We start from the raw sequence: 25,750 nt of genomic DNA, 5'->3' as shown, positions 1-25,750 counted from the left end.
TATTCATGCACTGAAAACTAACTAAAGGATATTGTGTGGGTGGAGCCCTGCACAGCCAAGTAGTTTTCAAAAAGTGAAAAACAGGTGTAGGGAGACGATCCTCCACCCGCTGTCACAGAACGGGGAGCACTGGTAGCAGGAGGTGGGTGTATAGGTGCATGTTACACCCCAAATATGGGTGCAACATACTCTTAAAGTTGAGCTTAGCCTTTAAATCTCAGAAATAAATGGATAGATCCGCAAATCCCCTGGTAGGTAAAACTCAAGTACTAGAGCCATCTATCAAAAATAAAAAAAAAGGTAGACTTAATGCATATAAAAACACAGGACACAAACTCTAGAATTACCTTAATCGTGTCTTACCTTGTAGAATGTATATCTTGTCTTTATATTCTACAGCGCTATGAAACTCCATCGGCACTGGCATTAAACTTACAGCCGTCCAACAATTGTCTCTTACATCATAGTACTCGACGGACTTGAGCGGGTTGCGACCATCTCCTTCATAAACTCGTCCACCTATTGCGTATTGCTTACCACAGCAGTGAACCAGTTTACAACCTATACGTGCTCTGAGTAAAGGGGCCTTGGCTAACCACCTATTGTTTGAATGGTCGTACAACCAGAAGTCACTTTCCGCTTTGTGGTCTATACAGACATCGTTGTTGCTAGGTTTGTAGCCCCCGGCAATGTAGAGTTCGTTATCTGGTGTTACAAGAATGCCAACCTCGCGCAGGTCCGCTGGGGGTTTGCATAGTTTATAGACTTTTCCTGTGAGGACGTCTAGACAAGGCACAGTTTGTTTCTTCCCTGAGTGTTTACTAGCGGCTTCAAAGCAGATAATCATTTCTGAAGCTGTCATGCCGAGACGCCGATTACAGTAATTGGCACTAAGCTTTCCCTTTTGGACGTGGTTTTTAGGCATCGCCCGTGCAAACAAAGGAGGGATCTTCTCCACAAATTGTTCATCCATAAGAGGCATACGAATACATTTGGCAAAGATCTCCACAAGATGTTCCTCCCTCTCAGCCTGGTCATGTTCAAACCAAGAGATGATGCTGTTGTAGACATGCTCCTCCTTATCCACGTCCAGGTCGTCACTGTTGAGGATACCTATGAGCTGTTCCTTTGTCAATTGTAGAAACTCTTGCTCTTTGGTGACGTATAAGAACTTTTTACGGATGTATTCTTGAGACTTATCTATCAGTTCTTGGTGACCGTAGTGATCAGCAAAAATAAATACACCTATACAGTTCTGAGGGTCCAGGCGACTGATCATATACTGGGCGCACTGGTCCTGGAGTGAAGGGATCTGGAAGATGCTAGCTGCAGTGAACAAAGCTTGGACATTGGCCTCAGTCAGCTGAACTCTAGAGGTATAGGCATAGTTCAGGACAAGCTGCATGGACTCCGCTTCAATGCCCACTATTCGGACTTCTTTCTGTGTGCTCTCTGTAAGGCCACTGGTGAACATAGATCTAGGAAACAAAACAAGTCATGTTTTTATTTTATTTTTTTAAGCAATTTAAATTTTGGAGGTGCATACTTACATTATATGCCAATTCTTGCTATCTGAGATGCCCTATCCTATAGATTCAGCTGTCTCCTCAGCACTAATCTTTCAGGGTGTCTCCTTTCCCTTACAGTGACCTATGGAGACACTGTTGTGTGTTCCCAGCCTGGGGCTGTGTGCGTCAATGCACAAAACACAGGGCCCTGAAGTCTCAGGATGGCAAGGCACTCCCCAGCTCCTGCCACATCTAAGCCATAAGATAGACATCTGCTGTCTTCTGACTCGGTACAAAGAGAACACTCTCCCTATTGGGAAATTCATGGAAGATTTGCAAAACAAATCAACAAAATCAACAAAAATTAAAAGTCAACGGCTACAAATAAATACTGTAGCTGTTGACCTTTAAAGAATAGGATACTTACCTTTGCAGGCACTCAGTGTGGTCTTCCCCTAAGTTGGCTCGTCAGCCCCAGGCATATTTACTTTGGGAAGCCGACTTCCCACTTCGTATGTGCGAGTGACCCCCTTTGGGGCGAAGTTCTGCTTTAATGATCAAGAGTCAGTGGAGGTTTAAACGAGCGATTGGTACACACACACACACACACACACTTGAACTAGATATCGTACTGGGAAATGTTAACCCGGTACATGAGAATATTTTGAAGGAAACATACATACACATTTTTTTTTTTGGGGGGGGGAACTGCCAATTTGCTTTAAATCATTCTCACCTTTGCCTGTTTTTCTGATGGATCACTGACTTGAAACAAGCATGCCCCTACAAAAGCCCCCACTGAGTTTTTTTTTTTAAAGTTTATAACTTTATATTAAAAACTAAATAAAAAGAATTTGTATGTTATTCTAGTAAGTGTATATTTGGATCCATGTATATATGAAGCCACTTCCACATACTATACAATGCCGTTTTAAGTCAGCATAAAGACATCTCAACTGGCATTTCGACATCTCACACCTCTCAAATCAAAGAATTAAAGGGTTTGTAAAAAGGTTCACTTTTTTTTTTTTTTTTTTTTTTTTTTTTAAACATGCTGTCAATTACCTACTCTGTGCAATGGTTTTGCACAGAACAGCCCTGGTCCACCTCTTCTGGGGCCCCTTGCCAGCGCTCCTGGCACCTCCCCTCTGCTAAATGCACCCATAGGAAGCAGCTTGCTCTGGGGGCACTCATGAGCCCCCTTTGTGTGTCACAAACACTGGAGCTCGACCCCCTCCCCCCCAAAGCACCCTCCTCACTGGCTGTGATTGACAGCAATAGAAACCAATGACGCAAGCTGCTGTTTCAGCCAAAGAGGAGGCAGATACATACATACATTATACACACTAGGGAACCTTGGCTCTCCAGCTGTTTTGAAAACAAGTCCCATGAGACATTGCAAGACCCTAACAATCACAGGCATGACTACTAGAGGCAGAGGCATGATGGGATTTGTAGTTTCAAAACAGCTGGAGAGCCAAGGTTCCCACCCCTACGATAGGGTATTCTCCTGACTTATTAGAACTGAAGAGGTGGCTTGGAGAAGCTACAAAAACATCCTCAAAATTAGGGAACAAGCCCAGTTGAAAAAGTGACCAACTACTGGATATGTGGCTTAAATGAGCACAGTCTTTTTGTGGCCATCTTCAAAATGGTAGAACATTTTTCTCCTTCTTGGGATGGAATTGTGAGTAAAAGAAAAAACAAAACTTGTTCAAGTCAACCCCAAAGAGAAATACTATTGCATTTCAAGCCGAATTCCAGGAATTCAGATTTGTAAAAACTGCAGGCATACCATGAGTTAAGCCCAGCGAGGTGCCTGCCAGCTTGTAGACTTATCTTTGTGCTCCAGGAAGAAAAAAAAAAAAACTTTGCTGCTATGCCCACCCCTCCCCATTCACATAAGCCTTTGCATTATATGAACTCATTCACAAAATACAAAGGCATCTGTGAATGGGCAGCAGAGGGGTGGGCATAGCTGCTGTGTGTCCTCTCCACTCACAGCTTGAGTATCCTCCGGTATAATGAACAAAATAAACAGGTCACATAAGTAATAAAGAGAAGTTCCTGAGGGGACATGCACCAGATAACTCAGTGTGTCCCTGCACAGTGACCGAATTCCAGGAACATGAAGTGTTTGGCACATATCTCCTCTCCTCTCCCCCCCCCCCGGTGCCATCGGCGGTCGGATTCCGTGCAGGAGCGATCCGGGATGAGGGGGCGCCTATTCATTCATGGCCACCCCCTCGCGATCGCTCCTGACGAATGGAATGCTTCCCCTACATCACTTCCTCTCCTGTATTGTAAACACAGGCAGAGGAAGTGATGTAATCTCACCTCGTGTCGGTCTTTTTCGTTCCGGCACCGAGGAGAGATGATCAGTGAGTTGCACCAACACACTACACTAACAGTAGAACATGCCAGGCACACTTTCACCCCCCCCCCCCTTCACCCCCCCAATCACCCCTGCACCCCCAGTCACAGTGAAACCAATTGCATTTTTTATTTTTATTTTTTTATTATTGCATTGGTGTCATTTGTGACTGCAATAACTGTTAGGGCAGTTAGGGTTAGCCCCCTTTAGGTCTAGGGTACCCCACTAACCCCCCCAATAAAGGTTTAACCCCGTGATCACCCCCGTCGCCAGTGTCACTAATAAGCAATCGTTTTTCTGATCGCTGTATTAGTGTCACAGGTGACGCTGGTTAGGCAGGTAGGTATTTAGGTTCGCCGCAGCTTTTTATAGCGTCAGGGACCCCCCATATACTACCGCATAAAGCCCCCTGATTGCCCCCTAGTTAACCCTTTCACCAGTGATCACCACGCTGGTTTTGTTATTTTTTTTATAGTTTCAGGGCACCCATTACCTAATAAAGGTTTAACCCCCTGATCACCCGGCGGGTGATATAAGTTTGAGGGTCAGATAGGGTCTGCGTCGCCCCAGGCAGCGTCAGGTTAGTGCCAGTACCGCTAACACCCACGCGCAAAGCATACACCTCCCTTAGTAATATAGTATCTGAACAGATCAATATCTGATCAGATCTATATTAGCGTCGCCAGCGGTTTAGGTTTCCCAAAAACGCATTGTTAGTGGGATCAGCCCAGATACCTGCTAGCACCTGCGTTTAGCCCCTCCGCCAAGCCCAGCATCGATCACTGTCACTTACAAAACACTAAACACATAACTGCAGACAATGAACTCTGTCGTCCTCGTGGAGACCCTGCATGCGACCTTAGAAAGCCTGAAGGGCTCAACATGCCTCTTATCAATTTCCTTAGGGTGTCTACTTTCCAAAATGGGGTAATTGGGGGGGGGGGGGGGGGGAGTTTGTACTGCCCTGCCATTTTAGCACCTCAAGAAATGAGATAGGCAGTCATAAACTAAAAGCTGCGTAAATTCCAGAAAATGTACCTTAGTTTGTAGATGTGACAACTTTTGTGCAAACCAATAAATATACAGTTATTGACTTTTTTTTACCAAAGACATGTGGCTGAATACATTTTGGCCTAAATGTATGACTAAAATTGAGTTTATTGGATTTTTCTAATAAAAAGTAGAAAATATCATTTTTTTTTCAAAATTTGCGGTCTTTTTAAGTTTATATCGCAAAAAATTAAAAAAATAAATCGCAGAGTCAGTCAAATACCTTTAAAAGAAAGCTCTATTTGTGGGGGAAAAAAAAAGGACGCAAATTTTGTTTGGGTACAACATTGCATGACCGCGCAATTACCAGTTAAAAGCAGCGCAGTGCCAAATTGTAAAAAGACCTCTGGTCATTGACCAGCAAAATGGTCCGGTCTGAAAGTGGTTAAAGTGATAATTTTAGAAATATGAGAATTACAATTCCATTTGCTCTACGCATACAATTTTTCTGAATATGATGGAATGGTTTAGCAGATATTACAGAAGGAATTAAATGATATTGACAATGAAATACAACAGATCTACTGGTAGAATGCCAATTTGTTAACTCTCCCTACATTTGTGACAAAAAAAAAAAAAATATAATTATTAAAAAACACATTCGAGGAACAAGACACGTGGAAGTCGAGTCTACAAATGGACCATGTAGAAATGAAGAGACAGCAAATATATAAAGATCTTTACAGATTACAACTCAAATTGAGAACAAAAAACAACATTTTATGCATCTTCTAATTTTTCTTCAGTCTACACAGCAGCTTAGAAATGACTCTGTGGGATATACTCATAGTGGATGTAAAAAGGTGGCGAGTAGAACAATTGAGGACGACAAAATATTTTGTTACATGGCAAACAGATGCCTAGAGCCGGCCATAGACTATTCACAAATCGATTTTCTTTCCTGCGGGGTTCCACATGCACAGTCAATGGCCAGCTTAGTTGGAATTAAGGCACCAATTCATTCAACACTTTCACAGGGTGCAACAGAAGGTGGAGGGGAATTTGATTTACTTACTCAACCTATTACAGACACTTCACAAACAAAACAAGCTCCATACCAAGGACATCTAAGATCAGATTTAATTTATTGAACATACAGCACACACTGGCCCCAGGTAGGATTTAGTGTGTGTTGGCCGCTCAATAAACCCAGTCCCATCATTGGTGTGCCACCGGTTTTGTTTGTGTTGAAAAGGGGCATGGGCATCTGGATTTTTCATGGAACTGAGAAGAGTACAAGCAGCTTGGGATCAGTTAGAGGTACAGTGCTTGTCCAACTAGGTGAGACGTGGTTAAGGTTTATTCACAGAACATAGCTACGATTACCACAGATAAGCTTCCTACTTTCTGGCAGAACATTATCAAGATCCAATTAATGTAAATACAAGTCAATTTTGAGCTAACAGGGTGGGAGAGGAAGGTGCAGTACGTGTGCGACACCATTTGGGAGAAATTCCAAAAAGTCCTTTTAGAGAACATACAATACCTAAAACCACCAACATGACAAAAAAAACAAAACAGGCTAAGAGAACTAACCACTCATGAACTCTTGAAATGAGATTCAAGGACACGTTCACCTTTTGGAACAGGTTACACCAGATTTTAGGGTGAAATATCTAACATGTTCCCAATGCTGCAGCCGCTATCTATATACACTTTTTTTTAAAGGAGTAAACTCATCCTTAAGACCCCTTTCACACATCGGGTGCTTTTGTGGCATTAGCAGTGTGCTCTTTAACCACTTGCCAACCGGCCACCAGTTTTACTGCAGCAGAATGGCACGCTGGGCGAAACAACGTTACTTTACGACACTTCGACCTGTGGACACTAGGGGCGCACGACACTAGCCCCCGAAGCAAGTGCCCGGCAGTCATCGCTTACGACAGGTGGCGATATAAATCTATCCCATTTTGTAGACATTATAACTTTTGCGTAAACCAATCAATATATACTTATTGCAATTTTTGTTACCAAAAATAGTTGAATACATATCGGCCTAAACACAACAAACACACACACACACACACACACACTTTGCGGTGCTTTTAAAACGCTTTCTATTCACTTCAATGGACAGGAGCGTTCAAGGTGCTTTAAGCACTCCAAACATGCCCCAAAGATGCTGCTTGCAGGACTTTAGTCAGCGCCCCCTGCCAACGCACAGCCAGTGTGAAAGCATTCATGGAAATGAATGGGAAGCAGCAGTTTTCTGGAAATTTTACGGTGCTATTTTTAGCGCAAAAGCACTTCAGTGTGAGAGGGGTCTGAAGTCTGGTTACTAGTTTTTGACAACAACGAAAGAAGATCTGCATCCCTTTGCTTGTAATTTAGTATTGAAATGACAGAACTCAATCGTAGAAGATACAAAATGTATTAACTTTGAAGTAATTTGTTTTATAGTATATTTTTTCACCTTTACTTACAGGTAAGCCTATAATAAGGCTTACCTGTAGGTTCAAAATTCTCCGAAACCATACAGGTTTAGGAGATTATTCCCCTGGCAATGAGCCGCTGATTGCATCGGCGCATGCGCACAGGGATTTCTCGGCTGGAAGCCTGGCAGATGTCGGACCCTGCCAGAAAGAAATCTCCCACGCACATGCTGCTCCGGCTACTCACAGCGCTGGAGCCACGATATCCGGAAGACACACAGAGGGAACAGGTCAGCTCCCTCGGCATGTATTGGGCGAGATGTCGGGGCCTCGTTCTAAGGTAAGTATTTCATGAGCTAGTATGCGGTGCATACTAGCTTATTATGCCTTTTCCTTTGCAGGTATAAAAAAAAAAAAAAAAAAAAAAAAAGGGGGGGGGAATTTTAATGATTTGAAGGACCCAAGACAATTATCAATGAAGAGCAATAGTGAAGACCTGCTGATAAAAACATAAGCGAGGTATCGTTCCACGTTAATTCCATCAATGTGGATCTAAATAAGGAAGGTGATAAGGATCAATATAATGGCCCTACTTCACAAAAGAGTCTTGAAGCAAATCTAGGGTGTTACCAGCACAATATACTAATGCTAATATTTGTGCATTCCTACAAGTTATCAAGGAAGTTGAACTTTTTAATCAAAAGACAAAAAGGGCTCTTTAAATTTAACTTGGCATCAAGAGAAGGTGCTATTGGCTGTTCAGAACAATCTGCAGCTAGCGATTAAACCAATAGATAAAAAGTAGAAAACTTGGTAGATATGGACAATAGCCAATATATCTTTGTGCCAGATTTTAAAATCTCCTGGCATGGTATTGCCAGATTTCTTTGAAAAGTATTTTTTTTTATATGGAATATCTGAAAATCATAAGAAAACATACAGCTGATCAACATTAAGATGGAATACTAATCATTCCTGTATGATCTGTCAGATGCAAAAAAAAAAAAAAAAAATTATGTGATGATCCTCCCCGTGGACATCCGCTTGCTCAGCGGGGACCGCTCCGTCGATCCCCGCTGAGCAGGAAGATGTCAGGTCTGTCTCTGTACACTGTGCAGGGACGGACCTGTCAGAGTGCCGCTCTCCCCTATGGGAGATCAGATGACGACGGACCGCAGAGTCAGTCTTCACACGATCCGATGACGGATGGAAAAAAGTAGGTTTTTCCTCAGTCACACTTTCTCGGATTGGAGCAGGTCGGATGTCAGCGGACATGTCACCGCTGACATCCGACGCTTTATAGACCTCTATGGAGCATCCAATCAGGTCTGCCAAACCGCCCCCCCCCCCCCAAAAAAAAACAAAAAAAAACAACAAAAAAAAAAGGCGGACCTGAACGGATCGTTCATGTGAAAGAGCCCTTAAGGTCACGTTACAAGGCTACCTCCATGTGGTAAAGATGCAACTGATCTTTTAAAGATCATGAAAGGAATCACTATGATCTACTGGTAGCCATGGATATCAAGTGCTATTATACTTAAAAACTCTGCAATATTCCTGTCTGTGGCGACAGAGTGCATTACAGACATTAAAAGTCTTAATGGTTAATCAGCCAACAAGCTATCTATTGGCAGTCATCTGGGGTATAAAGGGTAAATTGCATAGTTAACTAAACACAGTGATGATCACTCTTTGTCTGCTGGTGCTTAAAGCAGAGCTCCACCCAAAATGGGAAGCTCCACTTCTATGCACCCTCCCCTGCCACATTCAGCACTTTTTGGCGGGTGGGCGCCAGCAGATACCCGCGGCTAACTGAGCAGAAAAGTTCACCACCCCCACAGCAGTCTTTTGGGATGCTTCACAGGTCCCAGAAAACTATTGGGCCATTCACAAGGCGCAATGCATGCACGTGGAAACCGGCTATGAAGCTGCAAAGGCTTTGTTTCCCTTACGTTAGAGACCTGAAACAGATTGAAGAATTAGGGTGAGGACATTACTGGATCCAGGGGCAGGAAAGCGTCCCTATACTAAAAACCAGCAGCTACAGTATTTGCTTTGGCCTGGAGCTCTGCTTTAAGACTGTAGTCCTGCAAGCTGGAAAATCTTTGTGTACGGTGAGGCTGAGAGTGTCACTGTCGTGCATCAGTGCCAGCGCAAACTTGACCAGCCATTTGTCACAAGTTAGCAAGGGTGGGCGGAGTCTGACGTCACACACACACAGCTTTAAAATTTCTGGAAAGATCAGATTTTTTTTGCCACTTGGATATAAACAAAAGGTTTTCAATTATATATTTAACAGACCAAAAAGGTGAAGCACACACACACACACACACACACACACACAGATTCAGTCTAACTGAAAGCAAGGCTTTTTTAGATTTGGATATAGTGGTGAGTGCCGGTTCACACTAGTGCGATGCGAGAACTGCGGGTTCCCGCATCGCACCTGACACACGGCAGTTCACACTGCCATATGCGAACTGCTGGGGAGTGTCATATATGTTAACGACACCCCCATTTCAGCTCGCATTTCGCACTGCAAACTCACAGTTCGGACATGAATCGGATCACATATGCGTGAACACACAGGTGATCCGATTCTGGTCCAAACAGGAAGAAAAAAAAAAAAAAAAAAAAGAAGGTCCTGTGCGAGTTTGGATCGAATGCGGTGTGATATCAGCCATACTATCTGTATGGCTGACATTGCATGTAATGTGAACAGCAGTGGCGCTGCGAATTACATGCCATGTCTGGCAATCGCACTAGTATGAACCGGCACTAAGGGGTTATTACGACTGCCACTTTTTGTCTTCTGTGTCCCTGTTAGGGAGATTCACTCTTCTCAACTGTTCGGATCACCAATGTCACTTGGAATGAAAGTGAGGGGGAAATCCAAAATTCTCAGTTGTCACCAGAATAGAAACAGAGGAGGAGACATTTTCCTATGAGCACACTTATTCCTGTGACAACAACTGTCTAAGAAGTTATATCCCCCAGATAGGATACATATCCTCTAGGGATGCACCGAAATATTGGCCGAAAATGCACTTTCGGCAATTTGCCAAAAGAGAAAAAAAATGGACAATAATGGAGCGTGGCCTGGGTGAAGGGCAGGGCTCCGCCCCCTGCCGCCGCCCATCGTGGGGGTGTCCTATAGTGCAGGAGAGCCGCCTCAACCACCTGTTTGATCACAGCGCCGGGAACATCACAGTTTTCATTTCAATAGCTGTGTGTTCCCGGCTGCGCGCCATTACCGGCTCTGCAGGATTGGACGGGTGATCTGTCTATCAAAGTGCCTGGACAAGGGGGGGGGGGGGGGGGGGGGGAGGAGCTGTATGTGATGGCGCGCAGCCAGGAACACGCAGCTATTGAAATGAAAGCTGTGATGTTCCCAGCGCTGTGATCAAACAGGCAGCTCTCCTCTCTTCCCTTCACAGGCTGGCTACATCTCACGGGCACTGGTGAGGCTGAATTGATCTCCTGTACCATGTCCCTAGTCTCTGACCATCTCCCATATAAAAAAAATGTTTCGGTTTTCGGCCTAGTGTATTTATTTTCAGTATCGGCACAAAAAAAAAAAAAAAAAAAAAAAAAAACCCCATTCGGTGCACCCCTAGTATCCTCTTGCTTTTCTGTTGACATGAAGTAAAGGGAACTCTCCCAATGAGACACAGATGGCGAGGGGGAAAAAAAAAAAAAAAAAATAATACTTTAAAAACAGACCTCATAACCAAAACGAGACGACATCTTCATTCAACATACCTGAAGTATGGACTGATTGCTGCGAGAACGTTTCTGTGACAAGAAAAAAGTTGGCCGCTCTCCACCTCCACAACGATATCCGTCAGCTTGCCTTCATCATACATTGCTTTAAGCTGCTGGAGGATGCTGCAGGCATGGTAAGGGTCCACAGCACTGTTGACTGGACTGGGTGAAGGAATTCCATTCTGTGTTTGTAAAAATTTGGCTACTTCTAAAAAAATTAAAGAATTTCAATATGTTAAAAGAAGCAATATTTGCATAAACCCCTCATCAGGAGAGATGAATACAAACGCCATAAAAGTTGTGCTCTTACAGGTCAAACATGGATTACATTACATTTTCCAAGTATAGTCTAAACACAGGGTACATCCATATACCTCATGCAAAGCATTCCAAGATTCAACTCTGCACCACCTGCTTGCTTGTTGGCACCCAAGGTAGTCCGATCTCTGCTAGAAGGGAGACGGGTCATGTCTGAAAGCTGTGTGTGTAATCTGATCTCCTGCTCTTTCACCACAGAACTGTTTTTGATAGACAGAAGGCTAGAGAGGCTTTTTTGGAACTTGCTGAATGTGTTTTATGTGAAAATCAGTGGCTATTGCTGGCAATGGCACCGTCCGAATCGGTGCGGCACTGCAGATTCCCAAAAGTAGTTCCTGTACTACTTTTGGAAACTTTGAGGGACCAGATCACCAAAGATCGCAGGTAAAAGCACATACAAAGTATTTTAGATGCTTACTTGCCAGCATATGTTGTAGTGCTCTTCTGGGAGCGTCCAATTACTGTCTGTGCTGGTTCAGCTCCCTGGCCCTTGCCTTACTATATAACCCCTCATGTACTAGACAGGCTGGAGGAAAGGAATACAGAGCAGTGGTGTCCAAACTGTGGCCCTTTTGCTTGCTTTTAGCTGGCCCCGATGCATCATTTCCCCCCCACCATCAGCAACAGTAGGGAATTGTTCCTGCCACTATTTCTCCCACAGATGCCCCAACTATGGGCCACTGTCCCCACCACACACTTCGAGAACATGTATAAAATAAAATAAAATAAAAAAGTAGTTCAACATTTTTTTTCACTTTAAAAACCATTTAATTTTGGAAAGAATGGGATTTTACCAAAATGAAAACACGGGGAAAAAAAAAAAAAAAAATTAAAAAAGTTCTATCCTGCTGCTTACAATTCTTGTAACTATGGTCGAAAACAAAATGTTGACACTAATGTTTAGAAAAATTAACATTCTTAACAATGAGAAGTGTTGCAGGAAAGTCCACTAGTGTATACCCAGCTTAAAGCATGGACAGCTGACATCCCCGCTTTTGTCCTCAGGCCACTATAGGCTGCACTGCATACAACCTGCACTGACAAGTTAGTGTGCTCTCCAGCTGCCTCTACCATACACAACAGGGTCCCCTATCAGTACACACCATCGCTACCAGACTCATGAATCTGCTGATGCAACACACTGGCTTGATCCCAGGAATGGGGCACTTGGATGCAGCAAATAGAATGAGACAGGACAATGGTTGATGTATAGCAAATGACAGTGCAGAAATGTATATATTATACACAGGTCCTTCTCAAAAAATTAGCATATTGTGATAAAGTTCATTATTTTCTGTAATGTACTGATAAACATTAGACTTTCATATATTTTAGATTCATTACACACAACTGAAGTAGTTCAAGCCTTTTCTTGTTTTAATATTGATGATTTTGGCATACAGCTCCTGAAAACCCAAAAATCCTATCTCAAAAAATTAGCATATTTCATCCGACCAATAAAATAAAAGTGTTTTTAATACAAAAAAAGTCAACCTTCAAATAATTATGTTCAGTTATGCACTCAATACTTGGTCGGGAATCCTTTTGCAGAAATGACTGCTTCAATGCGGCGTGGCATGGAGGCAACCAGCCTGTGGCACTGCTGAGGTGTTATGGAGGCCCAGGATGCTGCGATAGCGGCCTTAAGCTCATCCAGAGTGTTGGGTCTTGCGTCTCTCAACTTTCTCTTCCCAATATCCCACAGATTCTCTATGGGGTTCAGGTCAGGAGAGTTGGCAGGCCAATTGAGCACAGTAATACCATGGTCAGTAAACCATTTACCAGTGGTTTTGGCACTGTGAGCAGGTGCCAGGTCATGCTGAAAAATGAAATCTTCATAAAGATTTTCAGCAGATGGAAGCATGAAGTGCTCCAAAATCTCCTGATAGCTAGCTGCATTGACCCTGCCCTTGATAAAACACAGGAGGACCAACACCAGCAGCTGACATGGCACCCCAGACCATCACTGACTGTGGATACTTGACACTGGACCTCAGGCATTTTCCTCTCCCCAGTCTTCCTCCAGACTCTGGCACCTTGATTTCCGAATGACATGCAAAATTTAAAAAAGTACTTTGGACCACTGAGCAACAGTCCAGTGCTGCTTCTCTGTAGCCCAGGTCAGGCGCTTCTGCCGCTGTTTCTGGTTCAAAAGTGGCTTGACCTGGGGAATGCGGCACCTGTAGCCCATTTCCTGCACACGCCTGTTCACGGTGGCTCTGGATGTTTCTACTCCAGACTCAGTCCACTGCTTCCGCAGGTCCTCCAAGGTCTGGAATCGGTCCTTCTCCACAATCTTCTTCAGGGTCCGGTCACCTCTTCTCGTTGTGCAGCGTTTTCTGCCATACTTTTTCCTTCCCACAGACTTCCCACTGAGGTGCCTTGATACAGCACTCTGGGAACAGCCTATTCCTTCAGAAATTTCTTTCTGTGTCTTACCCTCTTGCTTGAGGGTGTCAATGATGGCCTTCTGGACAGCAGTCTTACCCATGATTGCGGTTTTGAGTAATGAACCAGGCTGGGAGTTTTTAAAAGCCTCAGGAATCTTTTGCAGGTGTTTAGAGTTAATTAGTTGATTCAGATGATTAGGTTAATAGCTTGTTTAGAGAACCTTTTCATGATATGCTAATTTTTTGAGATAGGAATTTTGGGTTTTCATGAGCTGTATGCCAAAATCATCAATATTAAAACAAGAAAAGGCTTGAACTACTTCAGTTGTGTGTAATGAATCTAAAATATATGAAAGTCTAATGTTTATCAGTACATTACAGAAAATAATGAACTTTATCACAATATGCTAATTTTTTGAGAAGGACCTGTATACACACAAAATTTCCACTGATGGTAGATCGGGATCTCAAACAAACTGGTGGCCCTCCAGCTGTTTAGAAACGACAAGTCCCATCATGCCATAAGGGAAACATGCTTGTTAACTCTCAGCCTGGCAATGCCTCATGGGACTTGTTTCGCAACAGCTGGAGGGACGCCAGTTTGAGACCCCTGTGGTAGATCAATACCCAATTTTGCAAACTTGAGAAGTAGAAACATATGGTCTTGCATTAAAATGAATGCATATGTATCGTCAGGGGTTTATTTTTAACTTAAGACCCCATGGCAGACAATAAGCATTAGACTGGTCTGTGGTAGAGTGACTAGGTGTCCCAGGAGCCACACATTAAGTCAAGACCTGCTGTACCAGTGAATAGCCGTCTCAGCCTGGACCCCATTCACTATTATCCAGCAAGTCTTGCGTTTATGGGAGGCTCCCGAGCCACCTAGTCACTCTCTACCATTGCCTGGTGCATAGACAAGCTCCCTTTACGGCCAGCACTCACAGCAGTGGGCACAGTACTTCATTTTCAGACAGCCTGAGTGGCTCACATATCCTTTGTTTGCACTGGTCAGTTGCGTTACACCTGATCACAATTATTTAATACAAAATAGACAATTGCATCAAATCTGCACATCTAAAAACAAAGAAAACCGCAAAAATAGCAAATAACACGCACAGATTGACCTTGTGGAGTGGGCCATAACCAGAAAGGGGGGCACCAGCCCCTTCAAGGTGTAGGCTTGCACTACAATCGGTCTGATCCACCCGGAAATGGTGGCCAACGAGACAGCCATGCCCTTCTTTCGGCTTAGGCCACAGAGATGGTAACAATGTCCTCATTGATATGAAAAGTCGAGACCACTTTCGGCAGAAAAAAAAGACGGTTGCGGACGCAACACCACCTTATCTTTGTGGATAACCAGATAAGGCGACTTGCAGGACAAAGCCGCCAGTTCCGAAACCCTCCTGGCCGATGTGATGGCCACTAGAAAGACCACTTCCTGGGAAAGAGTCAACAGGGGAATCTCCCTGATATTTTCAAACAACAGGTTCAAATCCCACTGGGGGGGGGGGGGGTTAACAGTGGACGCACCAGAGGGACTACATGTCACACCCCCTGAACAAAAAATAAAAAAAAAAAAAAGGTACTCACTAAGCAACTAAGGGGTTGCTTGGAAAAAAAAAAAAAAAAAAAAAAAAGACAGCCAAGACTGAAAATTTGCCCCTTAAATGGTGCTTAACGCCAATTTCTGGTCTACTCCCTGCTGAAGAAACAGCAGGATCCTGGATATGGAAAAGGAGTGAGGGTGCCATCCTTTCTCCTCACACATGGAGATGTAGGCCTTCCAGGTACGATGATATATCTTCGAGAAGATTTCCGCATCCTCAACATAGTTGGGATCACCGAGTCCAACAGACCCCGGTTCCTCAACACCTGGCTTTCAATAACCATGCCGTTAAAGCCAGCGATGGTAAAGCAGGATGGAGAATCGGACCTTGAGACAGAAGGTCCTCTCGTAACAGCAGTCTCCATGGGGCGTCCACCACCAGGTCTGCATACCAAGCACTCTGAGGCCAATCTGGGGCAATCGGCATTACTGAGATCCCCTTCACTTCCACTCTGCGAAGCAGACGTGGTAACAGTTTTAGTGGAGAAAAGGCAAAAAAAATTAAAAAAAATAATAATCAGCCGGTACTGATCCCACAGAGCCACCAGCGTGTCTGCCCACGGATCTCTTGTCCTGGACACAAATCTCGGCACCTTCCGACTGAGACAGGAGGCCAGAAGATATCACATCTGGTGTGCCCCAACTCAGGCACAGTAGCCTGAATACCTCCGGATGCAACGCCTATTCTCCTGGGTCCAGCATCTGGTGACTCATTCCACCTGCCAGTTTTCCACTCCCGGGATGTAAATGGCCGACAGGGCCGGTACGTGCCACTCTGCCCACCGAAGTATGTGAGCGACCCCCCGTGCGGCAGCTGAGCTTTTTGTTCTCCCTTGGCGATTGACGTATGCCACAGCCGTGAGGTTGTCTGACTGGATCCTGATTGGACACCCCTGAAGTCTGATCGACCATGTGGAGAGGCACAGCCTGATCACTCTTAGCTTGAGCAGATTGGTTGGCGGAAGAATCCAAGTTGCCGACTGAACCCCCATCACTCCACCCCAGCCGGATAGGCTGGCATCCATTGTGATCACTGTCCACTTCAGAGGTAGGAACGACTTCCTGGATTAAATCACCGGGGACCTCAGCCACCAGATCAGCGTGTCTGACTGAGGGGCTCACCTCGATCTGTCGATCCAGGGACAACTGAGATTTATCCCATTGTCAAAATCTCCTTCTGCGGGACTCTGGTGTGGAACTGGGCATATGGTATTGCCTTGAAGGAGGCCACCATGAGCCCCAGGACTCGCATGCAGAAGCGGAGCGACAACCACTTGCAGTTCATCAACAGTTTTACCGCGGATCTGAGAGTCTTCAGTTTGTCTGAAGGGAGAAACACTCTCGCTTCTCTGGAGTCCAGCAGCAAGCCCAAGTACTCCAGACGCTGGGTCGGTACAAACACCGACTTCTTTAGGTTCAACAGCCACCCAAATTCTTGCAGGGTCTGCTAGGTGATCGCCACATCCTCCTCTAATTCTGAGGCAGAAGATGCCCTCAGGAGATCGTCTAGGTATTCCACGATCGTGATCCCACATTGTCGCAGCAACAACAAAACTGGAGCCAATACCTTGGTAAAGACTGGGGGGCTGATGCCAGACCAAGAGGGAGAGCCACAAACTGGTAGTGGGCTTCCTTGACTGCAAATTGCAGAAACTTTTGATGCCGAAGGCATATGGGTATGTGCAGGTACACATCCTGGATGTCTGAGGACACCAGGGAGTCCCCTTGATGGAGTGCAGAGACTACGGAGCGAACTGATTCCATTCGGAACCTCTGCACATTCACAAAGTGATTGAGGGCTTTTAGGTCCAAGATTGGACGTACACCTTCCTTCTTGGGAACTACAAACAGATTTGAGTAGAATCCCTGGAAACGTTCCGATTCCGGAACCCGTACAACCACCCCGCGACTCAGCAGGTCCCTTACTGCCCCAAGGGGGCCTCACGGTGAGCAGGGGATACGGGTATGCTGGAGGGGGAAGAATCTTGTAGCCAGAGGAAATCAGATCGCAGACCCATTGGTCGGATAGTCGAGAGGACCACCGGGCTGCAAACTTCTGGAGGAGACTCCCCACCCGAGACATGGGTGGGGGCAAACCTTCATGGTGGTAGCACTTTTGTTCGCAGGCTTGCGGTTCCAGGGACGTTTTTGTCCTTCCGTGGTCGTCCTGTCGGGCTGGGGACGTTTAGCTGAAGCTACGGGAGGACGAAACAGCCGTTTGTGAACGGAAAAAGAGGGCCCTTGCCTACGGCATGGCTCCTTAGCCTTCCTGGCCTGTGGGAGTAGGGTACTCTTATCACCAGTGGCATTTTTAATAAAGTCATCCAAAGAGGCGCCAAAGAGCCTGTCGCCAAGGAAGGGAAGATCCGTCAGGACTTTTTTGGATGCCTGGTCAGCAGACCAGCATTTTAACCAAATCAAGCGCCTCAGGGCCACTGCTGAAGCCCTGGATGACAGAGGAATAGTATCCAGGGACGCATCACAAGTGTACTTAAGGCCTTGCACTAGTTGGTCTGCTAGTTTCACGCAGACAGGAGAAGCCTGTTGCTCTCCCAATTTGCGGTGCAACAGTTTTGCCCACTCAGTGTCTGCAACAGAAGTGCGGATGCCAGTACTGGTCGCACGGCGGACCCCACAACCGTAAATAAGGAACGAGCCACTGCCTCTGCCTTCTTGCCCGTGGGATCCTTGAATGCAGGAGTCCCCTCTACCAGGATCGTGGTTACTTTATTTAACCTGGATACTGGGGGGTCCACGACCGGAGGAGCCGAACATTTGTTGAGAAGGCTTTCCTCAAGAGGGTAACGCACCGCCATGGATTTGGGGACTGAAAAGGTCCGTTGCGGGCAACCCCATTCCTTGTAAATTAACTTGTCAAAATAAGTCAGATATGGGAACACCTTAGGTGAATGTGCTGGACCCAAAAGGGGATTGCTACATCAGCAGAGGGACCTGCTGGCTCCTGAATCTTCACGGTATCACGCACAGCTGTGATAAGTGCTCCAACAAGCGCTTTGTCGTGCACAGACCCGGACTGGGACTCATCCTCACTGTCCTGGTCAGCAGCGTCATCCGACAAGACAGGGCAGGGGTCACCAGCCTCAGCAGGACCCGAGTCTGCGTCAGAGCTCTCATCAGAGGACAGAAGAAGAAGGAGGGGGGGGGCAGGGGCCCCTTTTTTGCACCCTTTCCCCACGCGCCGCCTCCATCTTGGCAATGAACGAATTGAGGACCGCTGTCAGTGCCCATAGGCTCTGCACAGTCAACCCAGTTGCAATTGCCTGGATTTTGGGGGGGAAGAAACACCAGTTTCTGAAGCCATGCTGACCCTACCCCGTCTGCCACCCGAAGGGGACTTAGGACAGTGACAGTCCCACCCTCCTTACTGCCGCTGGCTGAGGGGCTCTTTCCCGCTGGACTCACCACCCTGAGGAGTTCTGCGCTATTCAGCAGGTAGTGCCTGTAGTCCCTGTTGGCTCCCAGGTGCAGAGGAAACAGTGCTGTGTCAGTGGAAGCAGCTACAGATGCCGCTAAAACCGCTCTGAAGTGTGCTCAGGCTTCAAGAAAATGGCCACCCAGCGTCCAGCACAAGGACATAAAACACAGGGAAAAAGGCTGTGAAGGCACAGGAGCACATGCTGCCGCTAGAGAACACTAAAAAAAAAAAAAAAAAAAAAAAAAAAAGGGTTCAGGCTACAAGAAGATGGCCGCCGGTGTTCTGAATAGGAAATCACCAGGAAAATGGCCACTGAAGCCCAGGAGAGCATGCTGCCTTTGCCCACACCTAAAATGGCCACCGAAAGCAGCTCCATGAGATACAGGGAGAAATCAATGGTGGTGAGCACAGCGCTGCGCAGGACATCAGCATGGCCTCATAGACACCTTCCAGGGGCATGAAGAACAGGACACAGGACCCAGCTCGCCAGCGCAAATACTTATTTTATTCCCTGAACTGCAATTTATAACATTAGTATGCATTTTTGGTTGATATTTTGCTTCTATAAAATACGCCTATGATAAAAAAAAAAAAAAAAAAAAAAACACACTTCATTTCTTTGTAAGTGGGCAAACTTACAAAATCTGCAGGGGATCAAATTATTTACATCACTTTACACAGCTCAGATTACAATCCGGTACAGCATCTGAGCCAGGATAACTGAACTCCTGTGCATGTGCGGGAGGTCATCCCACACTGGAAAACAAAAAAAAAAAAGGCAGCTGAAGACCATAACCCGGAAGAAGATACCAGCGAGGGACTTCATGGGTCCTACCTGTAATACTGGGTTCTACATGTAGTAGAAGAGATAAGTATTGCAGACTTTAGCTGTGTTAAAACAAGGTTGCTTTAATGCTCCATCCTCAACAGCAAATATTTACCCTTCATTCGCTTCCCCACCACACTGTACATATCAAGAGCTTAACGGGTATACAGAAGCATGTGACAGCACTGGGATAATGTCCACAGTTCTTTATAACTCTCCCTTTGGAATATTTCCTCTCGTGTCCCTTGGAAAGCAAATTAAGGGAAATATCCCCAATGGTAGACAGCAACAAATAACCTGATAGGAGCTTTAACCCTCCCCTACTCTATCCAAAACTAGAAGAGAAAATAAAAATAAGAGGTTTTACTCATATATACACTTTAACTGTACGTTGGCAGAATGACATGGCTGGGTACAAGCATGTAAAGGTATGTCCTTTAAGTGCCCAGCCATGGGTCGCGCGCAGCACACTCGTGACCTGGTCCTGAGCTCTGTGATCGCGGCACCTGATCGCTGCTGGTGTCCCGCAATCTGGTCACAGAGCTGAAGAACAAGGAGAGGTAAGTGTAAACAAACCTTTCCTCATGAGGCCGTCACTGATCGTCTGTTCCCCGTTATAGGGAAAGACGATCAGTGACGTCACATGCCAAGCCACGCCCCCTACAGAAACACAAACACACACACACAGCCCCCTAGTGGTTGACAACAACAAAAAAAATAATTGTAAAAATAATCCCTGATCGCCATTACTAGAAATTTTTTTTTTTATAGAAATGCCATAACATTATACCCTATTTTGTAGACGCTATAACATTTGCGCAAACCAATCAAATGCTTATTGCAATTTTTTTTAACCAAAAATATAAAGGATACATATAGCCCTAAACTGAGGGGAAAAAATAAAAAAAGTATATATTTTTGGGGGATATAGCAAAAAGTAAAAATTGCATTTTTTTCAAAATTGTTGCTTTATTTTTGTGTATAGTGCAAAAAATAAAAACCGCAGAGGTGATCAAATACCACGAAAAGAAAGCCATCTGTGGGGGGGGGGGAGGGGGATGCCAATTTTGTTTGGGAGCCACGTCGCATGACCACGTAATTGTCAGTTAAAGCGACGCAGTGCCGAATCGCAAAAAGGGGCTTGGTCCTTTAGCTGCAAAATGGTCCAGGGCTTAAGTGGTTAATTAGTCAAGATATTTCAGCAACATCTCAAGGGGAACAGCCAAAACCAGGGAAAGCCAACAACTTGTGTGGGGTTCATGCATACAGATGATTAGAGTCATACATCACATTAGTATATTTCTGTGGTGGGAACAGCCAGAGATGTGCGCCCCTGTACTCAAACTGTCTGCATTCAAGAGCGCACATCTGTCTCCAACAGTAGGTAATCACTTCATGTGCTGACTGGAAACTTCTAACTCATGCATTTTTTACTCCAATGAGCTGAGGGCTGGCTGTATGGCAAAAAATTACCCCACTAAAGGGGGGGGGGAGCATGTTTTCCACATTCAGCTAGAGGGGGAATAAAAAAATAAAAAAAAAAAAACACACACACACACACACACACACACGCCAATTGGTTTCTATGCAGAGCTGCACCAGATTTTGCACTCTAGTTTTAGTAAATCAACCCAGACTACCAGTATCCAGGGCCAATCACTTGCAGGTGATGAAGGTTTTAATGATTACATAAAAGCAGCCCCAGTTAGCCATGGTAGCCAGCAGCCTCCCATTGCTTTCAACAGGACTGCCAGCTAATGGCCAGGAATCCCTTGCTGGGGTCCTTGCCTATAAATGGCTTTGGGCATGTTCACAAGTGTGAATGTAGCTTTATTGGCAGGGAATGACCCAGTTTTCACCCCCTTTTTTTTGGGGGGGGGGGGGGCACTGGTGGGAAGAGGTTCAGACAGAAATGAGTTGGAAGAAAAACCATGTCCACCCAGGGTACATAAACACACAAATACAGCCGTGACCAGAAGTTTTGAGAATGACACAAAAATATAAAAAGCGTTCACAAAGGTTTGCCGCCTCAGTGTGAAGATCTTTTTGTCAGATGTTACTATGGTATACTGAAGTATAATTACAAGCTTGTCATAAGTGTCAAAGGCTTTCATTGACAATTACATTAAGTTTATACAAACAGTCAACATCTGTAGGGTTGATGCGTCTTATTAAAGACCTCTGCAGTTCACCCTGGCATGCTATCAATCAATTTCTGGGCTACATCCTGACTGATGGCAGTCTGTTCTTACATAATCAAAGCTTGGAGTTTGCCAGAATTTGTGGGTTTTTTGTGTTCACCCGCCTCTTGAGGATTGACCACAAGTTCTCAATGGGATTAAGGTCTGGAGAGTTTCCTGGCCATGGACCCAAAAGTTCGATGTTTTGTTCCCCAAGCCACTTGGTTGTCACTTTTGCCTTATGGCAAGGTGCTCCATCATGCTGGAGAAGGCATTGTTCATCACCAAACTGTTCTTGGATGGTTGGGAGAAATTACTCTTGGGAGGATGTTTTTGTACAATTCTTTATTCATGGCTGTGTTCTTAAGTTCTAAATTGGGAGGGAGCTCACTGCCTTGGCTAAGAAGCAACCCCACACATGAATGGTCTCAGGATGCTTTACTGTTGGCATGACACAGGACTGATGGTAGCACTCAACTTTTCTTCTGATGCCCCAAACAATTGGAAAGGGGATTAATCAGAGAATATGACTTTACCCCAGTCCTGAGCAGTCCAATTCCTGTACCTTTTGCAGAATATCAGTCGGTCCCTGATGTTTTTCCTGGAGAGAAGTGGCCTCTTTGCTGCCCTTGACACCAGGCCATCCCCCAAAATGCAACTCACACCTTCCTGTTGCCATTCCTGAGCAAGCTCTGCACTGGTGGTGCCCCAAACCTGCAGCTGAATCAACTGTAGGAGACGGTCCTGTCTCTTGCTGGACATTCTTGAGCACCCTGAAGCCTTCTTCACAAATTCAGTGGGAATGTTTTCTATGGGATGAAGTTAATTTTTATGGCAAAGGGGGACTTTGCAAGTAATTGCAATTCATCTGATCATCATAACATTCTGGAGTATATGCAAATTGCCATCATAAAAACTGATGAAGCAAACTTTGTGAAAATGAATAGTTGTGTCAGTCTCAAAATATTTGACCACGGCTGTAATTGCAGGAGAAAACCTCCTCTAAAGCAAAATTCACAGCGTTTCCCCCCCCCCCCCCCCCCCCCCAAGGAGCCGCAAACAACTGGCCATAGAAGTGAATGGCTGTATGCAGTTGTAGTCATGTATATATGATCTTTTGCATCTGAACTTACCCTTACATGTGTATGATGCAATTCCATAATGTGGATTACAAAAAGATAGTAAAACAGCAACGTTTTGCTGTCTGGATATTTAAAAGTTGTTCTAAAGCCTAAATATGTATCATCTTATAGCATTCTGAGAAAGGTTTAGGTATCAGTATTGCCTCCTCCCTTCCTCCACATTTAATTACCCCGAGCCCTCATTGGATCCAGCACTGTGCACATCTGCAGCTCTTCTCTCCCCTCACTGCCTGGTCTCTCAGCCTTTGGCTCCTGTCAATCAAAGCCAGTGACGAAGGAGTGGGGGGCAGGGCCAAGTCCAACAGACAGCAGGGCTTGGGAAGGAGCCCACACATGTGCCCCCATAGAGTAGCCAAGAGCGCCAGCAGGGTGAATGAAGACAACAGTCCATCCAGTTCAGCCTGTGCAAGTGTGTCAGTAATCATTTTCCATATCCTTGTATGTTGTGTTCTTTAAGATGCACCTCCAAGAGTCTTTTAAAAAAAAATATCCATACGCCCCGCTGACGCTGTTCAATTCCAACCTGTAATTTAACCACTTCCCTACCTGTACATTGTCATACAACATCCGCAGATGGGATCGCCCATCCTGGGCGGGTGTTATATGATGTCCTCGGCTTCTCAGCGGTATAGGGGGTGAACGAGCTTCACTGAAGAGCCAATGTGCATGCCTGGTAGTCGCAATGTCCTTCGGCACTCATGATCGCTCATTATAGAGCAGGACTGTGTGTGTGTGCGTGTGCGTGTGCGTGTGTGTGTGTGTGTGTGTGTGTATAAACACACAGATCCACATCCTGGGAGAGGAGACAGATCGTGTGTTCCTAGTATATAGGAACACCGATAGGTCTCCTCCCCCTACAGTTAGAATCACTCCCTAGGCGATTCGCAGGATGTACAGCTGTCCACATCTTTGGCGGCGAGCTGAGTTGGCACTTTACCCTTAGATCGGCATTCCTGGCAAGGCTTCAGCTACAGCGGTGTCTGCACTCCGCAATGTGGATGTTTGGAGTTCATCTCTAACTGGGACACACACACACACACACACACACACAAAACACTTGCAGGAAGCAACATTTCCTCTAGTGCAAAAGTCACAGCGGTTTTTGTCCACAATCATACTCATGTAAAGATTGATGCTCTTTGGCATTAGTGCTTACCCTTACATTCACATGTGATGCATTTCTTTAATATAGATGTTTGTGTTGGAGTCGGGGGGGGGGGGGGGGGGTGAAATACTTCATACGTGGGTCAATGCCAATATGAAAGCGCATTGGCATTTACCTGAGTGTGGAGTCGTTCCCTGCTATGGCTGGCTGTACACGCCACCTGGGGCTCCGCTGGCAGTGGAGTTTTAGAGAAGATTTGGCCTGCAGACATCTATGTGTATGTACTTTCAGCCCAGTTTTTCTCAACTCCAGTCCTCAAGGCGCCCCAACAGGTCATGTTTTCAGGATTTCCATTACTTTGCATAGGGGAATTGATCAGTTGCACTGCCTTAGTAATTACCACAGCTGTTTCATCTGAGGGAAATCCTGAAAACATGACCTGTTGGGGGCACCTGGAGGACTGAAATTGAGAAACACTGCCTCAGCCTGATAAAGAAGGAAGCTACACGCTTCTTAGAGATACGGGGTCACGAGCATTCATCTCAGACATGTAGAGACAACGTCACGCCTACAAGCCCTTATCTACCACCAGCACACACTGCTGGGAGGGGACAACCCAGACATGTGCATGCTGGGCTCCCCAGGGCAGGCATGTTTATGTCTATGGAGGACAAGGAGACGTCACAACACAACACACACACCACTGTTTCCAGAGATCACTTAGCTGTGGAGATCAGACAGACAGACACAGGGATCACACCGACTAGATCAGTGCCCATCACCCCCCACACTAGGGTTGCCACCTCATCCCTTTAAAACCTGAACACATATTAAATTACACAGGTTCTGTGGCTGATTGAGGTGGTGATTAAACTCACTTGTTGCTTTATCTGCATGAAATCAGCCCCAGAACCTGTGCAATTCATATGTGTTCGGGTTTAAAGGGATGAGGTGGCAACCCTACCCCCACACCAGAGCAGTACACACAAATACCCACAGGGTACAGGAGCAGGCAGGGCATGCTGGGACTTGTATTCCTCCTCAGCAGCTGGAGAGCCCTCTAGGCTCCTGTCTGGTACAGTGTACTGCACACAGGGAGCTGCCATTCCCTTACACCGGTCCCCTCCGAACCCCCAACACTCTACCCACCTCCCTGCGCAGCCATTCTCCTCCTCCGGCTCCAGCCTGAGCACAAAACGTCACTTACTTCCTTTACACAGCCCGGATATCCCTCGCCGGCCAATCACCGCCCTCTCAGCTGTCTACTGCCGGCCTCTCATTGGTCAGGCCGCCGATGAGGATGCTGGGAGTTGTAGTTCGGCGTGGCTAGAGGGGCGGGGCTGCGTCCGGCTTGTTTGGCGTGACGTGTCTTCTGCTGGAAGGGGGATGCTGGGAAGTGTAGTTCAGGGGCAGGGGAATCAGCTGTGAGGGGAGCTGACACAAGCAGGATGGTCGGCTATATGGAGGGGGAGGGGGTCTTCTTATTAGCAACACGACTTGTAAAAGCTTGTCACCCAATGCTGGTCACACATACACCCTATTGCCAAAAGTATTGGGACGCCTGCCTTTACTTTACACCCACATAAACTTTAAGACCTCTCACACCGAGGGGGTTTTCAGGTGTTTTAGCACTTGTAATAGCTTCTTATCGCACTGGGGCGGTGCGCTTGCG

General features: G+C 45.7%; 1 protein-coding gene across 1 annotated transcript in view; it reads right to left on the bottom strand.

Moving 5' to 3' along the window:
- The window catches only part of KBTBD8 (kelch repeat and BTB domain containing 8), a 44,272-nt gene extending 19,012 nt beyond the window's left edge, over positions 1 to 25,260 (bottom strand). The window contains exons 1-3 of the mRNA XM_077451971.1: positions 25,228 to 25,260; positions 11,067 to 11,277; positions 364 to 1,478 (exon numbers count right to left, since the gene is read on the bottom strand). Coding sequence (XP_077308097.1) covers positions 364 to 1,478; positions 11,067 to 11,277; positions 25,228 to 25,243 — 1,342 coding nt within the window. The 5' untranslated portion in view covers positions 25,244 to 25,260. The remainder of the gene's footprint in view (positions 1 to 363; positions 1,479 to 11,066; positions 11,278 to 25,227) is intronic.
- Positions 25,261 to 25,750: the final 490 nt, after the last annotated feature.

The sequence above is a fragment of the Lithobates pipiens genome, unplaced genomic scaffold (assembly GCF_037356315.1).
Source record: "Lithobates pipiens isolate NorthernLeopardFrog02 unplaced genomic scaffold, aLitPip1_a1.2 Scaffold_23, whole genome shotgun sequence".
Classification (NCBI taxonomy): domain Eukaryota; kingdom Metazoa; phylum Chordata; class Amphibia; order Anura; family Ranidae; genus Lithobates; species Lithobates pipiens.
Note: the sequence above shows the minus strand (reverse complement) of the source record. Positions and strands in the feature narration are given on the sequence as shown.